This window comes from Vipera berus (genome assembly GCF_964194415.1).
Source record: "Vipera berus genome assembly, chromosome: 1".
NCBI lineage: Eukaryota > Metazoa > Chordata > Lepidosauria > Squamata > Viperidae > Vipera > Vipera berus.
Window position 1 is genome coordinate 8717178 of NC_138202.1, and position 21485 is coordinate 8738662.

The window sequence follows — 21485 nt, forward strand, 5'->3', positions numbered from 1 at the left end:
ATAATAATAAATAATATAAAGTTGGAAGGGACCTTGGAGGTCATCTAGTCCAACCCCCTGCTCAGGCAGGAAACCCTATACCATTTCAGGCAAATGGCTGTCCAGTCTCTTCTTAAAAACCTCCAGTGTTGGAGCATTCACCACCTCTGGAGGCAGGTTGTTCCACTGGTTAATTGTTCTAACTGTCAGGAAGTTTCTCCTTAGTTCTAGGTTGCTTCTCTCCTTGACTAGTTTCCATCCGTTGCTTCTTGTCCTGCTTTCAGGTGCTTTGGAGAATAGACCAACTCATTTCCTCAGACCAATCAACGTCCAGATAAGCAGAGATTAATATTAAAACAATCAAGCAGTAAACAGCCACCAATACTGGCAAAGCAAGTCATTTTTGCATAATAATAATAAACTTTATTGTCGCTTTGAATATACACCAGTTACAGCTCTCAAAGGGTCACCACCTCCGATACACACTCCTTAACGAAGAGCAAACCCCATTCCCTTCTAGCACTGGTGATGTTACCTAGTTGGATAATGAAATGTTTTCAAGAAAAACAACCAAGCTCAGAAAGCACCAAGGACCAAACAGTTTTATTTATTCTTCAGACTAAACACAGCTGGGAGTTGAAATGGGCAGAGGTCTTTTGCTTCATGAAGTTCTCTGCTGGATTGGGTCACAGTATGTTGTCCTTCAGTTTATAGAGTATTATTCTTTGCAAATTACTTTCCAAAACATATATAGCATAGTGGCTGGCCTCACAATCACGAGTTCGATCCTAGGTAGCGGCAGATATTTTTGTGTCTGGGCACAAAGAGAAAATATCTGCTGTGAGCTCCACATAGGCGTCAGGGAGGGATCCGGCCAGTAAACGCTCAGCTCCATTCAGTTGCCCCGACTCCATCCCGATGCAAGGAATTATAGGGTTGTTAAAAGAAGAAAAACATGCTATCCATTCTTCTTCATTTCTTTTAGTTTAGAAAAAAAAAATCAAAATTTTTAAATCCGATAGATTTGTCATTTGTGCTTTCCTCTTAAATTTTAAAACCTCACCCAGCTTCTTTTTGTAAATCTAATGAAACATTTTTCTAACTCATTCTCCTGGCCCGAAGGTTGAAAATACACTTTCAATATCATGTTTTATATTTGTCATTTCTTCAATAATGTCTTTTGGGCATAGTCTGCCCATAGAAGCAAATGTGATGACTGACATTGTTAATATTGCGGCTAATTTACCGATATTCTTAATCATCCAGGTCATGGTTGTCCCCGAAGTGCTTTTTCAAAAGACAAATGGACTTTCTTGGGGGTTTTTTGTGTGGTTGTTTTCACTTTTCATCGGAGAGGAAAAACACCTTTGGGATTTTTGATTCCATTCTTCAGAAGTCATTTTTAGTACTTTTATTGTTAGTGTTTTGCATCCTTTCATATGCTTATATATCCTCCACCAAAAATCTTGAGTCCCCTCTAGTGTCCAATTTTTGGAATCATAAAATTGTTTATGTTTGTTGTATCTTGTGAAAGCCAAAACAGGGCATATTTTCCATGAGAAGTTGTTTGTTCTTTATAATTAATTCCAAAATCTTCTTGTAAGCATTTCAATGCACCAGTTCATCTAGATCCGTGGTGACGAACCTATGGCACGGGTGCCACAGGTGGCACGCAGAGCCCTCTGTGTGGGCACGCGCTCCGTTGCCCCAGTCCTAGGCCTTCAGCTGGGTTTTATAAAACCTTTTCGCTTTAGGCCTACGCCGCCATGTGCAAAAAAAAAGTTCAATCAATCAATTTCAACTTCTCAAGGAGAAAAAGATCTCGCAAGGTTGGAATTGATTGATTGAACTTTTTAGTCCCACCCAGTCTGCCGTTACCACCACAGCCATGCCCACACAATTGGCCACACCCACCCAATAGGCCATACCCACCCGGCACCCGACAATACATAAGTGGGTTTTGGGCTGCAGTTTGGGCACTCGGTCTCTAAAAGGTTCTAGATGTAATTTTCCAAGATCAAAATTTTCTGAAGCTGTTTGCTGTTTTATTTCAGGTTCCTTAAAATCTTAAGATTATGATTCAAATTTCTTTCTGGATTGAAGGCAGAGTCCACCCTAACAATATCAGACTTGTTCTGAAGATTTGAAATAGCTAGAAGTAGTTAATGAGCAATTTCCAAAAGTGATTGGAAAAGTGAGTTTTGTGAACTTTTAAGTGTCCTTTAAAAATCTCCACTAGGTTGTGAGCAAGGTGGCTAATCCCATCATCTCCCAGTGTTCAAGGCCACGGGAAACACTGTTGTGAGAAGCAGCCATTTGGAGCACATGTGAGCAATCTCCTTTCCTCTCCTTATCCAGAAAGTTTCCTTGGTCCCCCCCCCCCCAACAGAGCTATGTTGGCTGTGCTTCAACTCTCCATGCCTCCTGTGGAAGTCTGAACTTAGATAACAGTCTAATGAAACTCTCTAAAATTTCAGAAAGTATAAATGTCGCTTGATTTTTAATATCTTGAACAGTTTTGCTTCTAGAAGATTGGAGCCTGTTTGATGCTGGAAACCTAGTGTGTTTTTTTTTCTAAGGGTGTGTGTAAAATTTGTTGAGGTTGAAACACCTCCAGTGCGGTTAGAATAACCCCTTTCAAGTTTGAAACAGCTGATCGGCCTCAGAAATAGTTTACATATCTCTTTTGGGTCCTCTAAAGGTTTCCTAGGGTTTCTCAGAATCTCTGGCTGACATTTCTGCTCTTGTTCTTAGACATGTGTGCAATTCTAAAGGACACTTAAAACTTTAAAATGATGACCGTGCTTTCATTTACTCACGTTGACTTACCACATTATTATATTGCAATAACTTTTTAACGCTGGAGGTCAAAGTGGATTGGGAAATAAGAGTAGTCCTCTGTAATGAAATAGCAGCGTTCATCTGTATATGTTCATTTTATAGCAGTATCACGTGTTCCTTCGTTGTAATTTTGCCCATGCAATGTTTAGTTTGTCACATTTGATAAGATCTTTGGAGAGATGGCCAAAGGTTTATTATCACTGATTCACTTATGCAAGCAATGCTTAGCCCTTTCTTTTCATATTAAAACTCTGCATCATGCAGTGAAACCAGTGGGTGATAGATTCAAAGCTGATTGGCAGAATTCATAGTTGGAGCCTTTGTTGTTATAAAATTCTGTGATGATGCCCAAGATAACCTTTACAAACTACGATTGAAACATCTGCCAGTAGTTAAGGTTTGTTTATTTATTTATTTATTTATTTATTGGGACTTATATGTCGCCCTATCTCCCGAAGGACTCAGGGCGGCTAACAACAATAAAACACAATAATACAAATGTTAAAAAAGATTAAACTAACAAGCCCCAATGATAAAATAATAAAATATTTAAAATATTCTATTTAAAAATCCCTATCGTCAGTCCAGGTCAGCCTGATGGAAGAGAAATGTTTTAAGGCCGCAACGAAAGGACCGGAGATCCGGGGCCATCAGGAGCTCAAGGGGAAGTTGATTCCACAGGGCAGGCACTCCCACAAAGAAGGCCCTCCCCCTGGGGGTCACCAGCCGACATTGTCTAGCCGACGGCACCCTGAAGAGGCCCTCCCTGTGTGAGCGCACCGGGCGATGGGAGGTCGTTCCTGGCAGCAGACGGTCCTGCAAATATCCCGGGCCTAAGGTTCCTGGTTTATCTCTAAGGTGGTGTTAGAAATTTGCAGTAAGAGATCTTCATGCCATGGCATAAGTAATTTTGTAATATTGGAAGACATTTATAGCATTAGCAGGTTACAAAGTGCTGGTGTTTATGCGCATGCCCAGTTTGAAGTAGAATCTGCATCTGAGATCTCTTGCATTTTAGTTAGAAGGATCAGAAGGAGGAATTGATTGGCAACAAGACGTTGTAGACCTGTAGTTGAGTAGAGATAGTCCTCAAGTTGTGACCATCATGGAGCCTCACTATCACGACCATAACTCAGGTCGGTCATAGCAGTAGCACTTAGACCAGGGGTCTTCAAACTTGGCCCTTTTATGACTTGTGGGCTTCAACTCCCAGAATTCCTCAGGCAGCATGCTGAAAATCTAAAAACATTTACCGTATATACTTGAGTATAAGCCGAATTTTTCAGCCCACTTTTTGGGCTGAAAAACTCCACTTCGGCTTATACTCCAGTCAACAAAAAAAAAGAACTGTCCGTTCGTTCGGAACAGGCTGCTGAGAGAAGCTGCCTCGCCTGCTGCGCCCCCAACAACCGCCGCTGCCGCTTTCCCCCCCCCATCGCTCACCCGCTGCCCCCGAAAATGCCGCTGCCGCTTTCCCCCCCCCATCGCTCACCCGCTGCCCCCGAAAATGCCGCTGCCGCTTTCCCCCCCATCGCTCACCCGTGCTTTCCCCCCCATCGCTCACCCGTGCTTTCCCCCCCATCGCTCACCCGTGCTTTCCCCCCCCATCGCTCACCCGTGCTTTCCCCCCCCATCGCTCACCCGTGCTTTCCCTCCCCATCGCTCACCCGTGCTTTCCCCCCCCATCGCTCACCCGTGCTTTCCCTCCCCATCGCTCACCCGTGCTTTCCCCCCCCATCGCTCACCCGTGCTTTCCCCCCCCATCGCTCACCCGTGCTTTCTCTCCCCATCGCTCACCCGTGCTTTCCCTCCCCATCGCTCACCCGTGCTTTCCCCCCCCATCGCTCACCCGTGCTTTCCCTCCCCATCGCTCACCCGTGCTTTCCCTCCCCATCGCTCACCCGTGCTTTCCCCCCCCATCGCTCACCCGTGCTTTCCCCCCCCATCGCTCACCCGTGCTTTCTCTCCCCATCGCTCACCCGTGCTTTCCCCCCCCATCGCTCACCCGTGCTTTCTCTCCCCATCGCTCACCCGTGCTTCCCCCCCCATCGCTCACCCGTGCTTTCCCCCCCCATCGCTCACCCGTGCTTTCCCCCCCCATCGCTCACCCGTGCTTTCCCCCCCCATCGCTCACCCGTGCTTCCCCCCCCATCGCTCACCCGTGCTTTCTCTCCCCATCGCTCACCCGTGCTTTCCCCCCCCATCGCTCACCCGTGCTTTCTCTCCCCATCGCTCACCCGTGCCGCCCCGAAAATGCCGCTGCCGCTCGCCCGCTTGCTCGCTTCCTCGCCCGGGGACCAGCACCAGCCAGCCAGCCCGCCGGCGAGAAGCCCGGCCCGGAGGTGAGGGGAGGGAGCGGAGTCGCTCACCCGTGCTTTCCCCCCCCCCATCGCTCACCCGTGCTTTCTCTCCCCATCAAAGATCCTTGGAAGTAATGGTTGGAAAAGTTTGCAAGTCTTTGGGAAAGTTCAAGAAGTGAAAGGAATACCCTCCTCTTGAAAGACCAGATAAGGCAGACAGGGAGATGAAGAGTTCAACCGAGTTTCCTCTTTTGTTCAGGCATCTGCACCCGCTGCTTTTAAACTCGCCTGGCGCTGCAACGGCACCCGTTTTCCCCGGCGAGTTTTCCCTACCTGGCCCCTGCAGAATCGCGGCGGCGCCCCCGGAGAAGCCTACCCCGAGGCTGCGGCCGATTTTTCCTTCTCCTAGACTCTGCCGCCCAGAGCGTTGTTTCTCCCCCTCGTGCGTGCATGGGATGAGGCGAGAAACCAACAGCCTGCGTCCGTCTCTCTTTATGTATATTTCTGTATATATCTTATCTCGGGATCTAGACCTTTCGAAGGAGAAGGGGCGGCTGGAGTTCGTGAGTTGCTGTGGGACCCAAGGGTTGGGGGAAGAGAGATGGGAGGGAAAAGGGGAGAAACCTGCCGCTGGCTAGTTCTTTGTCTGATCGGGGAGCCTGAACAAAAGAGGAAACTCGGTTGAACTCTTCATCTCCCTGTCTGCCTTATCTGGCTTTTTGAAACGCACCACCGGCTGCTCCGTCCAGAAGCCCAGATTCGGGAGGGCTGCTTGGCTTCCACTTGAGCCCATCTATGTCCGCGGGCCCCCCCCCCCACTACCCCTAGACCTCCGCCGCCGGCGGAGGCTGGATCCGCGCTCCGCAGCGGCAGGGCGCGGATCCAGCAGAAAGAAGCAGGCAGGCAAGGCACGGAGATCCGGAGACCTGCTGATGATTGGGGAGGTTTGGGCACCTCCCCAAACCTCAGCAGGTCTTCGGATCTCCGTGCCTTGCCTGCCTGCTTCTTTCTGCTGGATCCGCGCCCTGCCGCCGGCAGAGGCTTGTGGAGCACGGATCCAGCCTCCGCCGGCATGCAGGCAAATCCTGCTAAAGGGCTTTCCCCCCCCCACACTGGATCCGCGCTCCGCAAGCCTCTGCCGGCGGCAGGGCGCGGATCCAGCAGAAAGAAGCAGGCAGGCAAGGCACGGAGATCCGAAGACCTGCCGAGGTTTGGGGAGGTGCCCAAACCTCCCCAATCATCAGCAGGTCTCCGGATCTCCGTGCCTTGCCTGCCTGCTTCTTTCTGCTGGATCCGCGCCCTGCCGCTGCGGAGCGCGGATCCAGCCTCCGCCGGCGGCGGAGGTCTAGGGGTAGTGGGGGGGGGGCCCGCGGACATAGATGGGCTCAAGTGGAAGCCAAGCAGCCCTCCCGAATCTGGGCTTCTGGACGGAGCAGCCGGTGGTGCGTTTCAAAAAGCCAGATAAGGCAGACAGGGAGATGAAGAGTTCAACCGAGTTTCCTCTTTTGTTCAGGCTCCCCGATCAGACAAAGAACTAGCCAGCGGCAGGTTTCTCCCCTTTTCCCTCCCATCTCTCTTCCCCCAACCCTTGGGTCCCACAGCAACTCACGAACTCCAGCCGCCCCTTCTCCTTCGAAAGGTCTAGATCCCGAGATAAGATATATACAGAAATATACATAAAGAGAGACGGACGCAGGCTGTTGGTTTCTCGCCTCATCCCATGCACGCACGAGGGGGAGAAACAACGCTCTGGGCGGCAGAGTCTAGGAGAAGGAAAAATCGGCCGCAGCCTCGGGGTAGGCTTCTCCGGGGGCGCCGCCGCGATTCTGCAGGGGCCAGGTAGGGAAAACTCGCCGGGGAAAACGGGTGCCGTTGCAGCGCCAGGCGAGTTTAAAAGCAGCGGGTGCAGATGCCTGAACAAAAGAGGAAACTCGGTTGAACTCTTCATCTCCCTGTCTGCCTTATCTGGTCTTTCAAGAGGAGGGTATTCCTTTCACTTCTTGAACTTTCCCAAAGACTTGCAAACTTTTCCAACCATTACTTCCAAGGATCTTTGATGGGGAGAGAAAGCACGGGTGAGCGATGGGGGGGGGAAAGCACGGGTGAGCGACTCCGCTCCCTCCCCTCACCTCCGGGCCGGGCTTCTCGCCGGCGGGCTGGCTGGCTGGTGCTGGTCCCCGGGCGAGGAAGCGAGCAAGCGGGCGAGCGGCAGCGGCATTTTCGGGGCGGCACGGGTGAGCGATGGGGAGAGAAAGCACGGGTGAGCGATGGGGGGGGAAAGCACGGGTGAGCGATGGGGAGAGAAAGCACGGGTGAGCGATGGGGGGGGAAGCACGGGTGAGCGATGGGGAGAGAAAGCACGGGTGAGCGATGGGGGGGGAAAGCACGGGTGAGCGATGGGGGGGGAAAGCACGGGTGAGCGATGGGGAGAGAAAGCACGGGTGAGCGATGGGGGGGGAAGCACGGGTGAGCGATGGGGAGAGAAAGCACGGGTGAGCGATGGGGGGGGAAAGCACGGGTGAGCGATGGGGGGGGAAAGCACGGGTGAGCGATGGGGAGAGAAAGCACGGGTGAGCGATGGGGGGGGAAAGCACGGGTGAGCGATGGGGGGGGAAAGCACGGGTGAGCGATGGGGGGGGAAAGCACGGGTGAGCGATGGGGGAAAGCACGGGTGAGCGATGGGGAGAGAAAGCACGGGTGAGCGAAAGAAGCAGGCAGGCAAGGCACGGAGATCCGGAGACCTGCTGACGTTTGGGGAGGTTTGGGGAGGTGCGCGCGCACCTCCCCAAATCTCCCCAAACTTCGGCAGGTCTCCGGACGGCGGCGGCTTGGGAGAGGTGCGCGCGATCCTGGAAGCACCGAAGCCTCGGCCGCGCGCAAGTCCTCGGTAAGTTCCGGGCGGTCACTTGCTTCGCGTCTCCTGAGGGAAGGGGGGGCGACTGGAGCGGGCGTGTTTCCTCGCCTGCTGGGCGCCGCGATTTGCCCAGGGAACGCGCGGGCCCCGAATGGCAGCGTGGAACGAGGAAGCGGACAGCCAGGGCTTCCCCGAGAGCCGCGGCCACACAGGGTATTCCTGTGTATTCAGGCTTGCAAAATGGCGGATCGAGCCTCTGCTGGCGGCGGAGGCTTGCAGAACGGCGGATCGGCTTATACTCGAGTCACGAACTTTTTCCAGTTTTTGGGGGTGAAAATGGGGGTCTCGGCTTATACTCGAGTCGGCTTATACTCAAGTATATACGGTATTTGTAACCCAACTGATTTCTTAACATATCTCAGACGATTTTCTTTGCTTCATTCAGAGGCATTTTTCCTGTTTATGCTTCACCTTCTCCCCCTCCGCCCAGAGTTCGAATGCTGCTGAAAAATTGACTGACAGTTCTGTTTACTTGGGAGTATTGAGTCTTGAGTATTTTCACATATCCACTCAGGCAAAAAAGATATTTCAGAGTGTACAAGTGACACCTGTTAGCTTCTTAAACCAAATGCCTCTTTTTCTGACGTGCTGCAATGTAGATTATCATTTCCCCTTTAAATCCAAATTAGAAAACATAAAAAACAGGTACAAAAGAAGAAAGGGGGGGAAGGAGTGTGTGTTTATGTGTGTGTGTATAAAAGCTTCTTAAAATAAAAGTTTTACATAACTCTTTTAATAAAAGATTGGCGATATTTCTTTCAATTGTTTGTACATAATTTAGTTTATAAACAATTGTTTCACGGGTATCAGTTAAATGCACGGTCTTCACTAAGTCATTAGAGCCAGAAATTCTATCTTTCCAAAACTGAAAGATTAGTTTCTGAGTTGGATAAGGTAGATGCTGACCTCTGTCTATCACCTGGCTGATTAATGTTTGATTAGACTAATCTTTGAACAGATCATTAGCTCAGCAGCTCTGGGAATGTGCATGTGACAGATCTTTAGAGCTACCATCCGGTTTTCACTGGACATAATAGAGCTACAAAATGGAAGCAAAGAGCAGCGGTCTCGTGAAACAACAAATATTTCCACTTTTATCTTTGCAGTGTAGGTTACAACTGGCTTGTGAAGTAGCTTAGGTGTTTCAAAAATGCCATCTGCTTATCGCTTCTTTGGAAAGCCTTAGGCCTGCCTTGTTTATACTAGACACAGAAGAGATGAAGCTGCTTTATTTATTAGGCTTTAAAGTTAATCCAGACCAACCCAGTGAAATGCAGCTGGCAAAGTATGTTAATCAAGGGTGGTGTTGCTCTTTATTTTTTTTTTAATTGCAGATGTTAAGGATTGAACAAACTAATCATACATTTGCTGCATTGAAGAGAGAGATCGCTGCTAAGAGATATTCTTGGATGCCCCCCATGGGAAGCAGATATCGTCCAGTTCCGTTCTTGCTCCTCTTCCCCCTCAGTCTGTTTCTTATCTGGCTATAAAAGAATAGTGTTGCAAATGTTCTGATGAGATATGTTCCTGGACAATGTCTGCTTTGTGAGGGAGTGTTTCAAAATAAGGGATGGAGAGGAGAGAGGGTTAGGTTGTTGTGTTGATAACATCTAGCTTTGATGTGCTCTTAATTGAACCGTCTCCAATCCCTTTGAGAGTTTTCTCTTAAACAGTACACTATTGGGTTCGGGAATCTTATTTTTCACAAGGAAGTTATCTTCATCCTTGAACCTGCTTGTTCTGCTCCCTTATCTAGCTTGGAAGCATCCGACAACTAACTTAGGCGGTAGATTTTTCTAGCAGCACAGTCAGCTTTACAAAGTTATTCCTATTTTATATTGGGCCATTTCTGTACTTGGCAGACTGTGGCATTTTCTATTGCAAAATAAAAGATACGCCCGCTGAGAAAATGAAGCACATGCTTGGGTGGATCTATTGTAAAGAGATTAAAATGTTATCTCGCTGGTCACTTCAACTGGCATCTGTTTAAAATGTTATCCTAGCTCTGCAGTGCTGGAACAAAATTGTTTGGCTGTGTTTAAACTTCAAGTGCCTAAAATAAAGCTAAGATCCTAATCTAAAATGTAGAAGACTTGTGTTACTAAAGCTTAAGATGCATGAGGTCTGGTAGCCAATTTTTAATTGGGAGGTAGAGGCATTGTTTACTGAATGGAATATTTTCTAAAAATATCTTTTTAAAAAAAGAATATATTTTTATTTTTTGCTTTAAAAGTACATTGCTGTCGGCAAAAGCAGCAGTCTAAAGAGGTTAGCCAGCTATTATATACAACCTTTGATCAGAGAAGGTTTGTTTTTAATTGAAGGTGGCTTTGAAGCAAAAATCACATGTTTTTCCTTTGGGCAAAAATCTAGGCAGAAACAGCTGAAAAACCAGTGGTCTATAACTGTCTTTAGACAGTGCCCTGCTGTTTTATCGTAGTTATTTTTCTTCATTCTAATTAAGGGTCTAGATTAGGCTTAAGCAGGCTTTTAACATAATCATTTGACTTCACTGCCATCTTGCATTCAGAAGACTGTTATTTCTTCTCTGCTTTTAATTGCGAATATAAATATTGCAAATGTGATTAAAGTTAATATGTGATGGCCGAGCATAGAACAGTTATCTGGGCTAAATATATATCTGTGTTTCCTTGTTAGCTTTTGCTGCTTTCCTCCGATCTGTTGGCATCCTTGGAAAGATTCCTGATAGCTTGGCCCTTGTTTCAATTCATCTTGTACTTTATATAGAAGAGCTATTTTAAATGGTCTCCCGTGTAGATTCTAACATTTTATTGGGTATGTGAACCGGCAACTAAGCTGTCTTAAGAAGTTTCAGCTATAAAGGAGCCGAACATTTCAACAGTCCCCTAAGTGTTGCAGAAATAAATAAAAATAATACGAGTTATCACTGCAATTAAAATATAGTAATTTCACACAAAAAGACAACTTCAGAAGAGAGCTACAGAATGCACATTGCAGATTTTGTTCTTAACTGACTTTTATGTATATACTTTCTCCTAGAAGGAGATATTTGGACAGATCTGTGAGGAGATAGGCGGTTTTAAAAATTGGATGGATGGATGGATGGATGGATAGATAGAAGAAATAAAGAAAGAAAAAGAAAGAAAGATCTTCATCAGGGTCCAGTCCAAGCTGGGAATAAACAAAGTGGAGACTGGTTTAGAAAGAAGGTTGTAGTTTATTGAAGAGGAGAGCCAGACAGAAAGATGGCTCTGGGAAAGCTGACCACCTGTTGCTGGGAGTGGTGGGTTTTTATCCTTTCTTGGGCTTTTGTTTGGAGTTGTTCCTGTGCCATGAACTTTGACCTGTGTCTCAGTGTGCCTTTCTGGTATTCTGATGGTGGTGGTTAATCCCAAAGGTCATATCCTGCTTCCCTGAGGCTGCGGCTGATGACTCTTGGATTATTTGGTGTGAGGGATTGTTGATTCTAAATATCTTTATCTTTCTAATCCCAGCTTCCTGACTCCAATCTTTCTGACAAGGTTATCACATCTGCATTTCTGCAGACCTGGTTTCTGTTTGGGGCAGAGACTTGGGGTGTGTGTGTTTGTGTGTGTGTGTGTGTGTGTTGATTTCTGCCTTTAAAATCCTTTGGGGAAATATATTCTGCCTTTTTAATATTTCCCAAAATATTTCTCTCTGGATTCTTCAGGTAGGTAGGTAGGTAGGTAGATAGATAGATAGATAGATAGATAGATAGATAGATAGATAGATAGATAGATAGATAGATAGATAGATAGATAGATAGATAGATCTCACATAGTTATGCTGTGCACTAATCTTTGCTTCTCTTACTAATTCATACACATCATAAAATCATCCTAAAGCTATATACTGTATATCACATATTAAAACACCACCAACAAAAGTTTTAAAATCAGTAAAGGAGAATATTTGTAGTTCAGAGTTGAAATGAGGGGTCCTTTGTGCTCTCTGAGTTGGTTATTTTCTGGCAGATGTTTCATTACCCAAACTAGGTAATGTTTTACCTGCTACCTAGTTTGGGTAACAAAACATCTGCAAGAAAACAAACAAGCTCAGAGAGCACCGAAGTCCCCTCAGTTTAAAATCAACCAGTATTCCAGTTCATCTGGACAAATATCTAAGGTGTTAGTATAAAATCAGAGAAAGAACCATTAAAAAGCATTTCAACATAAAACTATTTTATTTTAAAAGTCCAAATTTATCTATCTATATCTATCTATCTATGTTTAATAGAGTAAAAATGTGAGTAAGAAGGTGCAAAAAGTAGGGCAATTTGTAATTTTTCTGAATACTTGATTTTTGTTGTGGAGTGAGTTTATGAGTATAACCTTCTGAACTTTCCTTGAGCCATAGGAGATCAGGGTGTTTTTTTAAAAACAACAACAACAGTTCAGCTGTTCTATGATAGTCTCATTTCAAGAAATAGTTATTTCTCAGAAATAGTTATTTCTGAGACTGATATAGAACAGGGGTCTTCAAACGTGGCCCTTTTATTCCTGGCTGAGGAATTCTGGGAGTTGAAGTCCACAAGTCATAAAAGGGCCACGTTTGAAGACACCTGATATAGAATGTTCCAGGAAATTACGTTTTGTCCTACTGTTTTTTGACATTATGGCTACTTTACATGCCCATGCACCAACAAAGAGCAACAGTAGGTAACCTTTTGTGTGTAGTAGTTGACTTACCTGGAGTCAATAGTATCTCATGATTATCTCACAAAACAGCTGCTGTTGGGAGAGTGCGGTTGTCTGTTCATAAATCTCAAAATACATGTTTTTGCAGATGTTCATAAGCCAAGCATCGTATGAAATGGTACTGTATCTTGATTTTACGATGTGAGACCATGTCTATCTTCTCTTTAGCTCCGAAACGCAACAGCTCCCTTATTATTCATGCATACCCCTGACCAAATGCTTGTAATTGGTTGGTGTCTATTTTTAAAAAATGCCCGATTAGAATCCCAGCATAAGGAGGTGAATTCAGCGTGGCAGGCTGCTTTAGATCAGGCCCCTGCGCTGGTAGTTGATTTAAATGTGCAGGTTTTTATTTATATTAACCTGGTATTTCCCCCCTCCCCCCAGGATTGCATTTTATAAAGTGTAGAAACAGCCCTTTGGATGTCTCTGGCAAGTTCACTGGAGCACTCAGGGAGCGGCCAGGGCTGTGATTACATGCCTGAGTTCTGCTCCAATATAGGCCTGACTGAACAGAATAGAATGTGCCACATTGCACAATGTACCTGAAGCCATTTAAGTTCCTCCTGGAAGGCGGAGGAAAAACACGACCCCGTTTTACTTAAATTCCATTTACGAGGGGGAAAGGGTTCTAGAAAAGCGGATCAGAGCAACGTCGATGAGGGCTGATCACCACATTCAGAAAATCAGAGTCTGTGACACAGAGGTAGTCCTCGACTTACCACCGTTTGTCTAGTGACCTTTCAACGTTATAGCAGCAGTGGGGAAAAAACGGACATGACCGGTCCTTACAAACGTGGGAGCATCCCTACCATCACGTGATCAAAATTCAGGCACATTTGTCAACTGGCATGTATTTATGACTGTTGTAGCATCCCAGGGTGATATAATGATGATGATGATGATGATGATGTTGGAAGGGACCTTGGAGGTCATCCAGTCCAACCCCCTGCTCAGGCAGGAAACCCTATACCGGGGTCAGCAGCCTTAAACACTCAAAGAGCCACTTGGACCCATTTCCCAGAGAGAGAAAAAACAGAGCCGCAAAACCTGCGCGCATGCGAGGGAGCAGGCTTGATTGAAGAGTTTAATTAAAAAGAAATAGAGGCTGCTGTGCATGCTCGCTCTCTCTCCCTCCCTCTCCCCCCCCCCTCTTTCTCCCTCTCTCCGATCTTCTGCTCACCTGGCAAGCTGGCTTCATGCTGTTCTCGGTCAAGCTGACACACATTCTTATTGGGCTGGCTCTCCTGCCCTGCTCTCTGCTGCTTCCTGTGGAGATGCAGCAAAGGCAGGAGCCCCGCCCAATAAGCTCCTCAGCTTCTTGGAGAACAGCGTGAGTTAGAGAGAGAGAGAAGGGAAGCACAAGTGCCTCTCTGTCTCTCTCTCTGCAAAAGGCAGAGGACGACTGGAAGCCGCAGGAGAAGGCTGAAAGAGCCGTATGCGGCTCCAGAGCCGCATGTTGCCAACCCGTGCCCTATACCATTTCAGACAAATGGCTTTTCCAGTCTCTTAAATCACCATTTGTGATTTACTCAACTGGCTTCCAACAAGCAAAGTCAATGGGTGAGGCCTGATTTGCTTAATGAGCCGGTGATTCACTTAACTAACAATCACAGTGATTTGATTAATAACTGTAGCAGAAAGGTCGTAAACTCAGGCACTACTTACTTAACAAACCACCTTGCTTAGCAATGGAAATTCTGATTCCAGTTGTCATAAGTTGAGGGCTATATACTCTCCCCACTGCAGTAATTAAGCAACAGGGCTTGCAGTGAACTAGAGAGGATAAACAGAGGGTGGTTTCCCCCCCCCCTTCTCTTCAGGTAGTCTTGAATCAAATATTCTGAGTATTGTTGCCATTTGGAGTAGAGTAAGGCAAGTTTTCTATGGGACGTGGTGGCTCAGTGGGTTAGGACGCTGAGCTTGTCGATCAGAAGGTCGGCAGTTTGGCGGGTCGAATCCCGAGTGCCACGTAACAGAGTGAGCGCCTGTTACTCGTCCCAGCTTCTGCCAACCTAGCAGTTCGAAAGCACGTAAAAATGCAAGTAGAAAAATAGGGACCACTACGGTGGGAAGGTAACAGCGTTCCGTGCGCCTTTGGCGTCTAGTCATGCCGGCCACATGACCACGGAAATGTCCTCGGACAAGCGCTGGCTCTTCGGCTTTGAAACGGAGATGAGCACCGGCCCCTAGAGTCGGAAACGACTAGCACATATGTGCGGGGGAACCTTTACCTTTACCTTTAAGGCAAGTTTGGGATCTAACTTTGAAAAGCAAAAAAAAAAAACAGCCTCAACCCTTGAAGCAAATGTGTTTATTTGTCGCTGTGCCACATCATTCCAGATTCTGAATGGCTAATTTAGAAATGTTCCTTCAACTTCAGCAGAAACAAGAGATTACAGAGAGAGAGAGAGAGAGAAAGAAAGAGACATTTCCTGTCATTTTCTAATCTTCTTAAAGGGCTTCAGCTGATCCTGTCACAAAATCTCAGTCACGCTTCTCTTTCTCCTTCTGCAAAGCCTTGTGTTTACAGAACCGTCACTAACGGAACGGATAGAATAAGCGAACAATTTGAGCCCAACAGAAATACATTATAAATCTAATTGCTTCATTAGCGCAGTGCTCTCCTGCCGTTCTTGTTAGGGGCACCTAAATTGTGCCATGTTTTGATTTTAATGCTAATTGCTTTAGGCAAGGCATGCATTACATTTTCCAAGTCATATGTAGCTAGTTGTATCGCCCAGTGAGTGACAGTCTTAAAGGCCCTGAAAGCAAATCGGGTTGGCTAGTACGAAAGAGTAAGCCCCTAATCCATGCCTTTTAAAGGAAACCTGTGCAGTCACTACAGCCAGGAATTAGCAAGTTTGGATCAGCTGACCCTGTATTTAAAGTGAGGGTAAGCAAAATAGCTAATTCTTTGGTGCGGTACAAATGAGGACATATTCCTTTGTGACTTGCACCTTCTTTATGAAAGGCCTTATAGTTGTACTTTTGCATACCTGGAAAGAAAAAGTGATCGGGTTTGCTATGAGAACAAGCTGGAGTTGTTTGCGCCAATCACTTGACAGGAGAGAGATTTAGTGTGATTGGTGCAAAGAATAGTGAGTGTGCTGTTCATTCACTTTTCCCTCAATTACCTACTTCAGGGGGTCTTCAAACATGGCCCTTTTATGACTGGCTGAGGAATTCTGGGAGCTGAAGTCCACAAGTCATAAAAGGGCCAGGTTTGAAGACCCCTGACTACATTTTTGTCCTTTCCCCTTTCCTGGAGAAGAGAAACAGGGTCTGAACTGATGTTTGAAGCAAAGGTGTAAACAAGTAATGTGTCAGTAATGATACATTTGCACATCATCAATTACAATAACTATATCCAAAATTAGAATTGAGAAACTGTTTTGTGCAGGTGTTATGCTGGGGCAAAATACTCAGTCCCAGGACTTCCCTATGAATCTATTGCTGAAAGCAGTCTCCTGTATGGAAAGATAATGCTTTGAAAGAACTCGTGAAGACTAGCAAACTTAGCTTTTTTTGATCATGCTTTAATGGCCTTACAAACGTATGAATAAAAGGTTGGGGTCCTGCCTTTTCCACGTGTGCAGGGTTCTTTGGAGAGCTCCGTAATGGCCTGTGAATTTTCTTTTTTTAGGGTCCTGATTTGCAAATTGCTTTAGGACACGATGACGCAACAGAGATTGAACGGTTGTTTGGTAAATATTCAGTATTGCTTTAAGTAAGGTACATCAGTACTGCAGCCTCCATAGTATGTAAGTTAAATAACAAAGAGCAAACGAGTTCTGCTTCGCCTCTTAAAAAAAGAAAAAATCTTAGTCTGAGTACGGGCAAACAATATGGATGGGACATATTAATATCGCTTTTTTGTTAGAAACCTGACCATCCTCAGCCATTCACCAAGGCAGGAAAAGCTTTCCAAGTTCTGCTGCTTCCTTACTTTCTGTTTCTTGCAATATAAGCAACCAGTTAAGAAATTGGTATAGCTCTGTGAGTTACCGTTATCCCTTTTTAAAAATCAGAAATATCTTTTTTTTTGAATGCACTTTTTTTTGGCACTACTAACCCTTTGTACTAATACCTCTTCAACTCATAGCTGGCTTTATAAAGTCACCTCTCTCTCAAAAGAAACTGACAGAGGAAAGCGTGGAACTGCACTGTGAGGCTATTGGCAACCCCATCCCTGAAATTCAGTGGTGGTTTGAAGGAGCTGATCCCAATGAAACCGCCGTACAGCTGTGGGATGGCGCCTGGCAGGACCGGGTCCAAATCAGCACAACTTACCAGCACCACTCCGCCAGCACTATCGCCATCACTGACCTGGTGATTGAAGACTCTGGCACGTTCGAATGCTGGGCCAGCAACGACCCCGATCGCAACCACTTGTCGAAGAGCCCCAAAGTCAAGTGGATCCGTTCCCAGGCGAATGTCATTGTCACTAAGCGTGAGTGGCGGCAGAGCTGAGCATTGATGCTCCCGTGGACGCCGAAATGTCTCCAACGTAACCATCCCTGTGCCCGCCTCTCCTTTCCACCCGTGTCCTGTGGCTTCCCACCGCCCTTCTAGGCGCCTCAGTTTCCTAACCCTCGTGAACCCCGCAGGGATCTGCTGTAGCCTTGCTCAAACACAAAGGGTTGTGACCTCTCTGGTTAAAATGATCCTGCCCTTTTGGGGATCTGCCGGAATGCTGCTTCTCTCACCCCGATGCTCCTGTTTAGAAACGGAACAAGGTTGCCTTGGCGCTGCTTCCAACGGTCATTGCCAAACCTAGTTTCCCCTCCCCCTCTCCTCTTCCTCCTCCTCCTCCTGCTCTGATATTTCTTCCTGCATCTGTGCTTTTTTTTTTTTTTTTGCTTTCCCGCTTTACAAGAAGCACAATTTTGCGTGGGGTGAATCCAAACGGTATTTGTGCTTGTTGTAATGGCAACCGTTTCTGAAAATGGCCAAACTTCCTCTTTGCCGCCTAGGTCATATGCTTAGTTCTCCTTGGCTGTGGAATGATCACTCTGCTGTCCTTCCATACGCAGAGCTGCAAGTCAAATTTTTAACAGAAAAGAAACACCCCCCCAAAAAAATACCACAATGCGGCTAACGCAGGGGTCCTCAAAACCTGACTTGTGAACTTCAACTCCCAGAATTCCCCAGCCATCCATGCATGGCTGGCTGGGGAATTCCAGGAGTTGAAGTCCACAAGTCTTAAAAGTGGCCAAGTTTGAGGACCCCTGGACTAATGGCTAAAACGATGAACTTGCATTTACAGGTTTCAGTTTTGGATTTATACGCAAGAGCGTTTTCACACTTGGCTTTCGAATTCTCCCGAAGCCTCTTGAAAGCTTGATCAAGGGATTCCTCAGTGAGATCAGGAATGACTTTCTCATTCCCAAGGCTCAGATCTCCTTGGTTCATATGAGGCGATGGTGCAGCCCAGCCAGCCTAGCCAATGCAACATATGAACTAGGTCCATGCTATGTAGAACGTGCTTCAAAACCTCTGCAGTATAGATCATCTTCCCTGGTAGATGTTCAAGGTGTCTGTCTCTGCGAGAAATTGTTCCTGAACTGAAGGAAGTTTGCAAATGGCTGTTCTACCCGTGGCTCGTTTAAAACAAAATGAAACCATTCTCGATAAACGGAAAACATTTTTAGGAGGGCAAGTCTCAGGTGTGTGTTTTATACCCAGTCTTATGGGAAATGGCTGCACTGGGTGAATTGGCTTGATTACATGCGGGGAAAATCTTCGTAGCAGTATTTCTCTTGAAATGAAAATGATGATTATTAAATAGGACGGTTGGCTTGGATAAACTTCTTTCAGTGCTCAAAATCTTTGTTTAGATGGTGAAGTGAAAGCCCAGTGCCCCTTTTTTTTTTTTTTTGGAGGGAGTAGGTTGCACACCCACTACATTTCATTCTGTTTCCCTGCAGTTCAGGGGATGGTCATTATTGAAATCCAAAAGCAAACAAAGCATGAAAATAGCCAGATATTCTCTTGGGTATTCTGTGCATACGAACTGGGGTGCGATAGTCCCATTGTTTCTCTCTCAAAGAAATGCCAAGAAAATAGCTATGACAACTGTGACTTTGTCCGTGACTGATCTTATTCCTCATCCGGTGAGAAATTCTCCGTCGTGGCAGCTGAGGGCTAATACAGGTAGTCCTCGACTTACAACCGTTCAAAGTTACAACGGGAAAGAAAAAAAGTGACTTATGACCATTCGTCACACTTAACGGCCGTTGCAGCATCCCCACGATCCTGCGATCAAAATTCATGCACTTAGCAAACTGGTTCATATTTAGGTCGGTTGCAGTGTCCCGGGGTCACGTGATCTCCGTTTGACTCAATGGAGAAGCCAGATTCACATTGCAACTGTGTTACTAACTTAAGAACTATAGCGGTTCACTTGACAAGTGTGGCAAAAAAGGTTGTAAAATAGGGCAAAACTCACTTAACAAGCGACTTACTTAGCAGCAGAAATTTTGGGCTGAACTGTGCTTGCAAGTTGTGGACTTTCTGCACATTGTCTTCTGCCGTTATTAACTCTCAATAAGCCCAGGCCTTTCCTAGGTAGGCAAAGGAGTCTATAGGAAATTTGCCATTTCCAGAGTCTCTGGTTGAGCTGGGCTTAAATTGGGGGCGATCCCACCCAGAGGCTGCCAATTTCTCCCTTTATTTCTCTTCTTGAACTGGCTTAAGATCCTAAATGCAATTTCTGCTCCTGGCTTAAGATTTGAGCTACACAGGTGGCCCTCGGCTTACAATAATTCATTTAACGGCCATTTATTTATTTATTTGATTTATATACCGCCCTTCTCCCGAAGGACTCTGTTCTGTACCAGCCTGCTACCGGCCCTGCAGAAAAGGCAGGGACAACCCCTTTTACAAGAAGGCAAGAGGCTGGAATTACGCCTGCCAAATTTATTGCTACAAAAACAAATAGAACAAGACACGAACCAAGAAACAGGAGCTTTTCAAGTGGTTGCCTTCAGCAAACCAGCCCTCCCACGCATTCCCCTTTTATACAGTTCAGGGCGTGGCTTCTCTCTGCTTCCTTCCGAGGAGCCCCATTGCCTTCCTCTGTTTACTCCTGATTGACTGCCTCCTGCGTCGGGCGTCCTTGAACAGGGCCAGCTGTGGGTCATCTTCATCCACGCTGTCAGGCTCACACAGCTGGGTCTGCGGCGTGACCAGATGAGAGGGGCCTGGCTGAGGGCTCTCATCAAGCTGTCCTATCCCCTCAGCAAGCTCTTCCTCCTCCTCTGAGTCGTCCGACCCAACTGCCGAACCCACAGGCTGACCCTGAATCACAACAGACTCAGGGCGGTGTACAGGGCAATAAAAATAAAGGATACAACATTTAAAATTAAATGATTGTGCCCGATGTAGTAAGTTAGTTAAAAACAATGTTAAAACCCCAAACCCATCAGACCAGGCTGGCTTGTTCGAATAGATAGGTTTTTAGATCACGCCGGAAGGAGCGAAGGTCGGAGGCCATCCGGAGTTCAGCCGGTAAGCGGTTCCAAAGGACTGGCGCGCTCACCGAGAATGCCCTCCCCCTGGGGGTCACCAGTCGACATTCTCTGACCGGTGGTACCCTGAGGAGGCCCTCTCTGTGCGAGCGCACTGGACGGAGGGAAATTGACGCCGGCAGCAGGTGCTCCCGATGAGAAAAGTGATAAGACATTTGCCGCACAACTGTTGCTGTATCCCCCATCAAAATTTGGATGCTTGTTAACTGGCATGCATTTAGGACCTGCAGTGTTCTGGGCTCGCGTGATCATCTTTTGCAACCTTCTGACAAGGAGAGTCACGTTCACTTAACAACCTGTGTTACTCATTTAACAACTGCCGTGATTCACTTAACAGTTATGGCAAGAAAGATGGTCAAATGGGGCAAAACTCACTTAACAACTAACTTGCTTAGCAATGGAAACTTGGAGTGGGGGGGTTTCAACTGTGGTCATAAGTCGAGTACTACCTGTATGCAGCCTTTTTTTTTTAATCAAAATATTCCTTTACTGCAATCAGAGAGAGAGGGAGAGAGAATGCAACTAGACGTTTCTCTATGGTGATTGTTCAGAAAGGAGAAGAATGCGCACGTGTGTTTAAGCAGAAAAAAAAGCAAATACATTTACTCCAAAATAACAAAGCACCCAGAATGTTTTGAACAATTCAGTGGGTCTGTATGCATAGATACACTATTTTCTTTATTCCGGTAGTTGTATTTGTTATTAGTTAACATTAGAGTAATGATGTGCTTAGAAGGTGATGTGCTTCTTAGAAATTATCGTTATCTCTGCTTCCTAATCTCTTTCCCTTCAAGTCCATCCGATAGTTTTATGTATGGTGTTCCATGATTTGTACAACTGATCACATGATTAAAACCTCAGAGCCTTGATTTTAATGATAAGGATTAAATGCAGTTAGGTTCCTGCAATCAAGCTGCTTTTACTTAGGCCTGCAGGTGAGGTGACCGAACCTTGTGTCAAAACCCAGGGTTCTTCACTTCTTTCCAGAGGTGCTAAAACATGCTGACATGTTCATGATATCCTATCCTAACCTTCATTTTCTTCTTTACAACCAGGGCCCCAAATCTCAACCTCTCCTGAAGTAACTGCTGGATCAAACGTGATTATTTCATGTAACATAAGTGAAGCTCCAACACCTATCAAAGGCAATTACTGGATGAAAGGGGAGACGAAGCTTGATTCCAATAAGACCGGTCTGGATTTTACCTCATACATGTAG

General features: G+C 46.2%; 1 protein-coding gene across 2 annotated transcripts in view; it reads left to right on the forward strand.

The window, feature by feature from the left end:
* Positions 1 to 21485, forward strand: part of BSG (basigin (Ok blood group)) — a 55906-nt gene that overhangs the window by 6007 nt on the left and 28414 nt on the right. For both annotated transcript variants that reach the window (XR_014025650.1, XM_081321460.1), the window contains exon 2: positions 21322 to 21481. Coding sequence is in view for 1 of the 2 variants with exons in the window: in XM_081321460.1 (XP_081177586.1) it covers positions 21322 to 21481 (160 nt within the window). In the remaining variant the exon portion in view is untranslated. The remainder of the gene's footprint in view (positions 1 to 21321; positions 21482 to 21485) is intronic.